The sequence below is a fragment of the Melanaphis sacchari genome, unplaced genomic scaffold (genome assembly GCF_002803265.2).
Source record: "Melanaphis sacchari strain LSU unplaced genomic scaffold, SCAv2.0 Contig42_pilon_pilon, whole genome shotgun sequence".
NCBI classification, from domain to species: domain Eukaryota; kingdom Metazoa; phylum Arthropoda; class Insecta; order Hemiptera; family Aphididae; genus Melanaphis; species Melanaphis sacchari.
This window is the reverse complement of record NW_020271275.1, coordinates 2,072,999-2,083,834: the sequence shown is the minus strand read 5'-3', so window position 1 is coordinate 2,083,834 and position 10,836 is coordinate 2,072,999. Positions and strand designations below refer to the sequence as shown.

Below are 10,836 nucleotides of genomic sequence, written 5' to 3'. Positions count from 1 at the left end.
TCACTCACCGAGTATAAATAAAATACCAAATTGATCGATCAACGTAATTACGTTCTTTTCAAAACGATTATTCTCGCCACCCACATCTGACACGCCTATTCAGGCAATTGTCTCCAGATCAAAGTAATCCACCGCCGCTACTTACTTGAGTGGGCACGAAGAGAATGTGATTCCACCTTATCGATACATTATTTCTTTCAATCATAAAACTTTCGTCCACGTTGTAACGCGTTGGTTAAGTTAGCAAATACAGAACAATTTTTTTTAAGTTAAACTCATTGTAAAATCAATTCATTGCATTACTGCATTCATCATAGTCTAAGAATATTATAGGTATTTATTTAAATATTTAAATATAATGCGTATTATAATATATTCGTTGAATTGAGTGTTATAGAAATAATCTATTAATGTTTAAAATGTACCCAAGTAATAATTTTCAATAAAATTTATTCACGTATAAGTAACTTATAGTTCAAACAATTTTCAGTGAATTTTTTTTTTTATTATATATTAAGCTAAATTAATAAAATCGACATCGCTATTGTAAAATTTTACAACATCATAGATACAACGAAATTCGATTAATGATTTTATGTATTTAATTGACTTGTGAGTTGTGATATGTTTACAACAGTACATGATAGGCACGGATTAATAATAGTTTAATCACAGAACAATGTTTAGTAAATAAATGTTTTACAAAGGTATTATAACATATGATATAGATTAATAAAAAAGAAAAAAAATTTAGACTACCCGACGGGTACCTCTTTTATTCTGATCAAAATTAAAACATATTTTTTTTTATTTGTTGAATTCCCAGTCCTTCTTGCCGACGTGTAAATTAAATGTTTACTACGCCATTTATTAGGGATCAATGACTTTTCAAGCATAATACAATATTATCTATTCGTTAGTTATCGTAGGTGGACATCACCAAATGCTATTTAGTATTTTTTACTTTATAATCAGCAGCGTCATCATTCATCAATAAACTTTCAAAAATAGAATAAATATTTAAACTATAATTAGAAACTACGCGAACACGGAAAACCAATTTCGCAAATAAATAATGAGTTACACAACTTAAATTGTAGGCCAAACCATTAAGATGATTATGGTAAACCGTATTATTATATGTTTCCTTATTGATAAAAGATAGTTTATATTTTTTTTTTTCCAATATTGAGCTCTGTGTCTAAATATAATTACTCTTCTGACTACATAGTACATATATTAAATAATGGTTAAAACATATTTTACGAAGAACAAAATGTCAGTTTGTTTATTGGCTGAGTAGAACATCAATTACCACAGAGTGTTTATGTATTCAGTGCTCTCGAACCATATCGCAAACGAATGGCCTTGTTCACATATTTTGTAATCATTAACGTATATCCCTTCCACTCCATAAACATGCAAAACGAAATAAATAATCACAAAAGAGATGGAGTATAACAAACAAAATAAGCTAGCGATACCAACACGTACGTAATAATATGCGCATATAGCAGCTCAGTACTAATTTGAACTTTCAAAAAAGCTGTGGCGGCTTTCGTATTTTTTGTTAATAAACATTCAATTCAATAACCTAGGTCGTTATAAAAGTCGATCATGATATCGTTTCTGACCGATTTCCTGCTCGACAATGTCACCTATCTTAGCTTGATTGCAATTTGCACGGCCATCTACTGTTATTCCATTTCGACGTACGGTAAATGGCGAAAAGTTAACATCCCTTACGTACAGCCCGTGCCATTGTTTGGCAACACATTCAAAATGATGACGAAACTTGAACATCCGATCGACACGTTCGAGAGGCTATACTATTCATTTCCGGACGTCAAACTGTTAGGATTCTATCAAATGACGGAGCCGATGCTATTGGTCCGCGACCCGGAGCTGATCAACACGATACTGGTAAAGGATTTTTCGTACTTCACCGACCACGGTTTAGACCTGGACCCGTCCACGACCGTGTTGGCCAACAGTTTGTTCTTCGCCAATGGCCAACAATGGCGGACGATGCGCCAAAAGCTGAGTCCGGGCTTCACGTCCGGCAAGTTGAAGGACACGCACAACCAGATCAACGAATGTACCGACGATATGGTATCCAGCATCGTCGGGACGCTCGAGAATACTGACCGACTAGACGTTAAAACGATTACTGGGAGTTTTTCTACAGACGTGATTGGCACGTGCGCATTCGGTCTGAAACTGGATACGATCAAGAACGACGATTCTGAGTTCCGCCGGTACGTCAAGCTTATTTTCCAGACCACCCCGAGACAGGCAATCGTACAGGTGCTGATGATGATCTGCCCGCGATTGATTAAGCTATTGAAAATCAAAATGTTCTCGGAAGAAGCTACCAACTTTTTCTACGAGGTGTTCAAAGACGTTATCAAGTACCGCGAAGAGCACAACGTGTTCCGAAACGATTTAACACAAACCCTTATGCAGGCGCGTAAAGAATTAGTGTTGAAGGAAAACTCGACCAACGAAGGTACTGTTGTTGTGGCTATAGAATGATAAATGCAATGATTTGTAATTGAAAGAATCGTATATTTTTATAATTTTTTATTTAGTCAGAAAGATATAAAAACCTTACTTCAAACAAACGACTCGTTTAAAGCAGCTAAATTGTTTACTATTAAACTATACAATAAAAACATATAATATGCATATAATTTAAAATTAGGTGAGGACTAAATCTATTATAAATTTATTAACATAATTAAAATATTATAAGATCATTTAAACAATTAACCAAAACTTGATGATCGAATACAAACAATTCTTTGCATATAAAAATAAGAAATAATTAAATACCTGTAAAATGTATTTGAAATTTCTATTTATGATAATTTCTAGTTATCAAGTGGAAAAGAAAAAAAAATGTTAATTTATTATATTGTTATTTGCTTTTTCGCTTTATTAAGATTATTAACTGTACAGATAGTGCATCTTTATCCATCTATGCTTATTGCCTAATATATATAAATATATTACATTGTATTAATGGTGACTAATAGTAATATGAAATTATTGTTTATCGTTTCGAATTTTGACATAATAAATAAATGAATATAATTGCACATAAATATTGTATGTGCCTCTAAAATTTAAACTCTAGATTCAAAAATTTATTACCAAAAAAAAAAAAAAAGCAAAATTAAACGTTCAAAAATAATACTATTTCTTTTGCAGATAAATTCACCGATGCTCACATCATCGCTAATGCTATTCTCATGTTCACCGCTGGTTCGGAAACCGTGTCGTCTATGCTATCTTTTTGCCTTTACGAATTGGCGCTGAACGTAGAAATCCAAGACAAATTGCGTGCGGAAATATGCTCGACGAAAGCTAAACACGACGGACAGTTAAACAGTGATTATTTGACGAACCTCCATTATACCAACATGGTGTTGGAAGGTACGAAAATATTCATGAGTTATAAACAGGGCGATTCAGCATCCTCGCCATCCTTTTTTCCTACCAGAAATTTTCAAGTATAGATACATAAAGACCATATTTTTAATGCTTAGATTTTTGTACAATATCACGAGTTTGCTGAAACGACGCATGAACTTCAATTTTTAAACTCAGAACCTTCCTTTTTTATTGTAAAATATTCAGATGATTTTTTTTTTTTTAGAAATTTTGAAGTATCTAAATTTAAACGAGTAATTACAGAGTTGTTAAATATTATTCATTAAGGATAATGATTTTAAAACAGAGGTTGTCCTATAATATTATTCATCTCTGAGTAACGAAGTCATAATTCCATGCGTCGTATTTTTTTTTTAATAGTGACGACGTTTCAAGTTTCAACTATTCAGTGCTTAGAACAATCCATTATCTCGATTAAATAATTATAGTATTATAAACGTCATACATATATTAAGTAGTTCGTCTCAATATCAACAAGATAGAAATCAGTTTTCAACTGATAGCATCTTCAATGCACTTTGCTAGATAAAATAGAAACAACATCTAGAGTTTAGATAAAAGTTAATTTTTTAAGCAATTAATATTACGTGACGCGTCGTTTATTTCAATTAATCATTTATCGAATTTCAGAGACTGCTCGCAAGTATTCCATCGCTTTAAACATAATGAGAGTAGCTACAAAAACGTATACTCTACCCGACGAATCGTTTGTTATTGAAAAGGGACAAAAGCTTATTATACCGATGTTCAGCATACATCATGATGCAAAATATTATCCCGATCCGATGAGATTTGATCCCGAACGATTTTCTATGGAACAAAAATCTCAACGACCTAATGGCACTTACTTGCCGTTTGGCGACGGACCTCGACTGTGCATAGGTAATATTATATTATGATTTACGCGTATTTAATATCGTTTCGTCATGTGATAACATTCACATTTCAGTCAATAATAATGCAAGAGTATGATGTTATGAATCATAAGTCATAACTTATAATACCTATATCAATACGATCGCGCATTTTATTTATTTACGATTTGTACCTAAATACCTATATTTTATATATTATATTAAACGTATAGGCAAACGGTTCGCGGAATCAGAGATGAAATTGGTCCTGTCAAATATATTGTCAAAGTTCGAAGTCTTACCGTGTGAGCAAACCGAAATTCCCGTCAACATAAGGAGTGAAGCAGGAATTATTACACCGAAAAACGGCATCGTCTTAAAATTTAGACCGATCATTGAACATTAACTATGAATACGAAGTATATTTCGTACTCTCGTAAAATAATATTATCATATTACTAATTTCACGTGTGTGTGTGTGTGTGTTGTATTGTTTTAACTAGATGTCGTGATCGCATGATTCGAGCATAACTAACAAGTTACTGTTTATTAAGTACCAATATTAATATAGAAATAAATAATGGTAGGTTCCTAATTAAAATCAAAATTAAACCCACGCATCGCGTGTCATAAAAATGTGTAATACCTAACCTGTCTTTGATCGTGTTTTTAAATACAAATTATTACACATTATTTTATCGATGGTATAAGTTACTCCGTTCACAATTATTGCTAAATGTTAATGCAATGTTTCACTTTAAAACATAATATATTATAATTATTATTATACCAGTTCACAGTTGTATTTATTAGTAGATGCATAATATAATAATAAGTTTATATACTTTGATAGCCCATATACCAGATATATTTTTATGATATCTAGTATGCAAGGACGTCATTTGCGAAATGCAAGGAACAAGGGTGTGCAACTATATACTTCATCCAATATAAAATATAATAGGTGCTTTTCATATTATGCAGTTTTGTTAATTAAAAATCAATTAAAATAAAATTATTTAATTACTGTATCGTGTAACATTAATTTTTTTTTTTTTTTTTATTTGTATTAACCTTGATTTTTAACTCACCATATTATTATCCACTTTTCACTGTCGTGAGGACATGAAGTATTATGACATTATGCTTATTGAAAAAAAATGTAGTTGTTATTTATTTATTTTTTTTTTTTATTTTATAAAATTGAAAAAATGTTGTTAACTGTTATTGGCAAATAAACGTTTATTATAATAACTTTATTGTTATAAAGTTATTGCCTATCGATGACACTCTTCCCGGAGTACATACGTCACCGAGATCGTTGTTCGTTTATGGCCCAATTATTTATAATATATTATTACTACCAGGCTCTTTTTTTTATGAGCAACTACGACACACAATGTGCACCACGAATTATCAAGTATGCACTACGATTTGAACGTGTGTGCACTACGGTCTATAAAACAAAAATGTAATAATGTGCCAGCTACTAGAAAATAAGAGTGTTTCTTGATTTTTAAAATATTTAAATTAGGTATACTGAATTATAATTTCTTTCTATTAATTTTCAAACATTGTTATCAGTCAAAAGTATTTTATTGTTCTATTAAATTATTATATACATGTATATATAATATATATGTGTAATACATTTCTTTTTTCAATACAGTAGCGAGAACCAAACTTCCGTTTAAAGCAATAAAATTAAGTATACAGTCCGAAATTTTTCAAATAATAGAGCCTGATTCCTACATATAAGCGCAATTATGGAAAGGCTTAGCTCTGCTAACTTTTCCTTAGCTCCCTATTTTTTAAACAATTTTGCTCGAGGCTTATTCGAATTATTGAAACTATTTAATTACAACTAATAAAATTATTTATTTATGTTAATTTATAACAAGTCTATTACAGCTTATCAGCTGTTATATTTGCAATAGATATCGTATTTATTTTTAGATTTATGCTCAAATAACAAAAAAACCCAATGGTGAAGGTTAATACAGTTTATTATCTATATTCTATATTAATCAATAATTTTATCGAAAACAAAAAACATATGAGACTTGTGTAGTTATGTTCACTGTTCTCTGAGATCACTGGTATAGTAGACTTGAAAGTTGAATTGTATCTTTACTCTGTAGTTTGTTCATTATAATATATTATTAATTGACCGTTTACTTATTATTGTCACACTGACAATTATCATTATCATTTATTAATTAATGTTTCTTTTTCATTTATATATTTTTACAGTTAAGTATAATAATTTCTTTTTTAAGTAAAAAAATTTGATATTTTTAAATTTTGTAAAGTTACTAAATAAGATGTTCCACTTCCAAACAATGTAGATATTCATAAACAAAATGATCAACAAGTAGACAATCCAGATCCATATTAGACTCAAACAGAAACCATTGACTTTCATTTGTATCTAGTTAAACATTTGTTAATAGTTTAGATACAAATTTTTACTCTGGTCCTATAAGACCTATATTAAAGCTAAGTAAATAAACCTATTCCAAAATTATACTTATGATAAAATTGTATGTCATTGAAATTAATAAAATATTATAATTAGAGCTAGGATTTTAGTGACCTAAAAAGTATACTTGAGAAGCAATAGTACATGTTTCCAGACAAAAAAATCTTTAAAAATTAATAATTTTTTTAACAACAGCTTGAAAAGTTCACTTTTAGAAATATAATATGTTACATTTTTTATAAATAAATTTATAAATGTAAAATATTTTATTATAATTATTGAAAGAATAATAAAAATGTTGGATGGAATTAAATTGTACTTTTATTTTAAAATAACTGTCCAAACATTTGAAGATGAGACCTCTATGATGTAGCTTAACTTTTTACTAAGTCAATTGAAAATTATCAATACTAACATTGGAATAATTGAAAATCCAAAGAATTACACGATAGAACTTGACCAATTATAATACATAATATAAACAAGTGCAGTACATACAGCTTAAGACTATACTTGTATTATGCAAGATACAACTAAATTTAAGGGTATTTATAGTTTAAGTTTATTGACAGATAATTTATTATTTTTTTTTTATTGTGTTTGTGATACAATTATACGTATTATTACTTTATGTTTAAGATTAAAACCATGATAAATGTTTACAATAACATAAATCGTAATTATAATAATTTCTTTTAAACAAAAAATAAAACATTAATTTATAATACAATAATATAGATTTACCAAATAATTCTCATAATTTAGTCAATATAGCAGATATAATTTAAGTACTGAAGAAGTTAAATTTTATTGTCTCTTAATAAGCCATCATATTCAGGTACACATTAATATGCTAGTGTGAATATCTTCTCAAGTCAAGTACCATATTTTATTATAAAATTACATAATCAAAAAATTGTGATAAATTAAAAGGTTTTTTAATTATTCCAATCACATACTTATTAGATTAAATTGAAGACAACCCCTAAGGATATGATATTTCCAATTAAATAGAAATAGCTAGTACAAAGAGAGAAACTCAAACATATGACTAGTTAAATCTAATACAACAGTTTAATATCAGGTTACTCATTTCCAAGTTGATAATAAAAAAAGAATTATTTTAAGGATTCAAAAAATAAAATAAAATGAACATTGGTGAACTTAAATTGTAAATTGTATTTTTTTCAAATGTTCGTACAAATAACAGTTTACTTAAGCAACCAAAGCAGAAGCGGTACTGGATTCGTATCTCCAGTTGGGGGCGATCTTTGATTTGCGTTTGTAGTACCTTGCCAAACGATGAATACGCGATTCAACCAAAATCAAACGGAATTTGGAATCTCTGTCTTTCCTAAACAAAACAGTAAGAAAAACAATGTTATAGCTTATACGTTGAATGAATAAATAATATTAAATTTATTACCTGTTTCTTTCCAAATGTTTTCTGATTGCTACAGCTTTCTTGATTAAATGGTACAAATCTTCAGGGAGACCTGGAGCCAAACCCATAGCCTTCATGATTCTAAGAATTTTGTTTCCAGTCACAAATCTTACTTGAGCCACACCATGGGAATCTCGCAAAATAACACCTGTCAAAAAATTTTAATATTCAATATATTCAATAAAAATTAAAAACAATTTGATTTAAAAGATTAATAGCTCTCAGACAAATGCCTCGATGAGTCCGCATAATAAACCTTAAAAAACTGAAAACCAATTAAAAAAGGTGTTCAGAAAATAATGTATAAAAATCATCATAGAGCATTATTCCTTCTTTATTTTCAATTTCATAGAAAGTACAACTTATAAGTTATAAGCAATCTATACTAAATTTTAAAATAATAGTTGTATTTCAATAAATTATAATTTTTACTTCTGTAAATTTTGATCTTAAGTAGTTGATAATTATATATTTAGTAAAAACCTTCTGTTAAACAATAAAATTATACTTATTACATAGGTAAATAATCAAATAGATAAAATATAATAAACAGAAGCTCTCAGACAAATGCCTCGATAAATCTGCATAGTAAAACTAATGAAACTGAAAACCAGTTAAATAAGTTGGTCAGAAATAATATGTATGATGATCATCATAGAGCAATTATTTTTACATTGTTAAGAATACTTAGTTTATTTACAATAATATTGATTCTTCCATTTAGTAGCCACCAAACTTGGATAACATTTGTCGTAATAGTGAATAATCAAAATCAATATATTGATATACTAATTATATTATATGACAAACAAAAAATGAACAAAATATATTAAATCAAGTTGAGAAACATAAATGTCTATAATTAAAAATTTTTCAACTTCTTAACATCCAAATGAAATACAAAATACATTCTACTATGTTCTCTTAATAATTTCCAATACATAAATATTTACAAAATTTCAATTAAGTGATAAGCAGCTCTCAGACAAATGCCTCGATAAGTCCGCATAATAAACCTTAAAAAACTGAAAACCAATTAAGAAAGGTGTTCAGATAAATGTAAAAGAATCATCATGGAGCTGTTGTCAAACTACTAGAAAAAGGTTTGATGACCATTTTTAATTCATTGATTAAATGCAAATACATTTAATAGTTTTTTAGAAGTTAACTTTCAAAATGTCAAATTTCATAATTTATTTTTAATAAATACAATTGTAATAAGTAATCAATTATATAACAATGAAAATTGTGTCTCTCAGACAAACGCCTCAAAAATCTTTCAATATAAACAAAAAAAAATTAAAACCGATTTAAGTATGTTTTAAATAATAATAAATAGTCAAACTATCAACATTAATAAGATTTTTGCGTTTTTTGACTATCTACAAATGACAATACAATAAAAAATAATTGACTTTACAAATGTTATCTTGGGAAATACTGTCTAGCAAATGACAATGTTAAAACCATGCTTTAAAGTGCAAATCAAAGGGAAAATAGGTTTTTAACTGTTTCCAGCATAGCACTATTAAGTTGTAAATCTATGAGCTATTACGGAATGAAGTCAAGAAGCCTGAACATTACCAATCTTAGACGGAGTCAAACCCTTCTTGGCCAATTTGAAAATGTGGTCCTTGACATCCTCGGACGATGATTTCAGCCAGGTGGCTACGCTGCGGCGGTACGGAAGGGCCGATTTGGAGATACCTTTTCTGCAAACACATCATAGAAAAAAATACGGTCAGTTCGCACGAAATACAACAAAACCGAAAAAAAAGACAAGAGAATCAAGTCGACTATCAACCACCGACGGCACAGATAATCGATCAGTTCAATAAAAAAATAACGTTGTGCGATTTGTATCGTGAAACGCAGCCGTGTCGACGTCGACGACGTTTTATCGTTTTCACAGATATCGAATTGTAATAATTACCCGGGTGTGTGCATCCGACCCATCTTGACGTTTGGTTGTTTTACACTTTAATAACGATAAAAAAATTAATCCACAAGGGAAATGTATGTAAAATCTCGAAAAAGAAATCCTACACACACGTTTGACAAACTACTCATAACCAAAAAGAATGGTGTTTGGTCGGTCCCGTACCACCAAGGAGATACAATCATTCAAATACGCACGCACACGCCAAGGAGCATACGTCAATAAACATGGTTTATTCTTCCAGAGCATGGCGTTCCTTGTAATGTGATACGAACACTGAAACTGCAGAAGTTGGTACTAGGAAATTACTACATAATTAGTGCTATACTGCTACTGCTATGTGCCTTACCATTTTCCAGCTTGTTCTTCGTTCTTCGAATAGTTAATAGTTTCAGCCTTTCAGCAATTACCATTTTTATGAAACAACGTCAAAAATTCAAAAACCTCTTAACAATAGAGTCAATAGTTCTTTAATGTTAATAGTTATTAAAATATCAATTAACATTTATGCAAAACGTAAATATGCGATTGGTTCGCTGACTACTAAGTTAATCAAACTTGTATTAATATTCTTGTCTATCCCTATTACCCTATAATTATTCAGAACTTCAGTCTGTAGACTAAGCCAAACGCCAGTATTTTAGTTGAGTAGTAGATGACA

General features: G+C 29.4%; 2 protein-coding genes across 2 annotated transcripts; one reads left to right on the top strand and one right to left on the bottom strand.

Annotated features, from left to right (window-relative positions):
* The first annotated feature begins 1,482 nt into the window (after positions 1 to 1,482).
* On the top strand, positions 1,483 to 5,333 carry LOC112597575 (cytochrome P450 6k1-like). The gene is made up of 4 exons (XM_025343685.1): positions 1,483 to 2,509; positions 3,214 to 3,438; positions 4,087 to 4,338; positions 4,544 to 5,333. Exons 1-4 carry the CDS (start codon positions 1,618 to 1,620, stop codon positions 4,714 to 4,716), a joined length of 1,542 nt encoding a protein of 513 aa, XP_025199470.1. The 5' UTR covers positions 1,483 to 1,617; the 3' UTR covers positions 4,717 to 5,333.
* A 2,614-nt stretch (positions 5,334 to 7,947) lies between these two features.
* On the bottom strand, positions 7,948 to 10,318 carry LOC112597602 (40S ribosomal protein S13). Its single transcript, XM_025343711.1, has 4 exons — positions 10,170 to 10,318; positions 9,821 to 9,948; positions 8,219 to 8,384; positions 7,948 to 8,146 (listed from the first exon to the last, which is right to left on the bottom strand). The coding sequence occupies exons 1-4, from the start codon at positions 10,190 to 10,192 to the stop codon at positions 8,008 to 8,010; spliced, it is 456 nt and encodes a 151-aa protein (XP_025199496.1). The 5' UTR covers positions 10,193 to 10,318; the 3' UTR covers positions 7,948 to 8,007.
* Between the last annotated feature and the right edge of the window lie 518 nt (positions 10,319 to 10,836).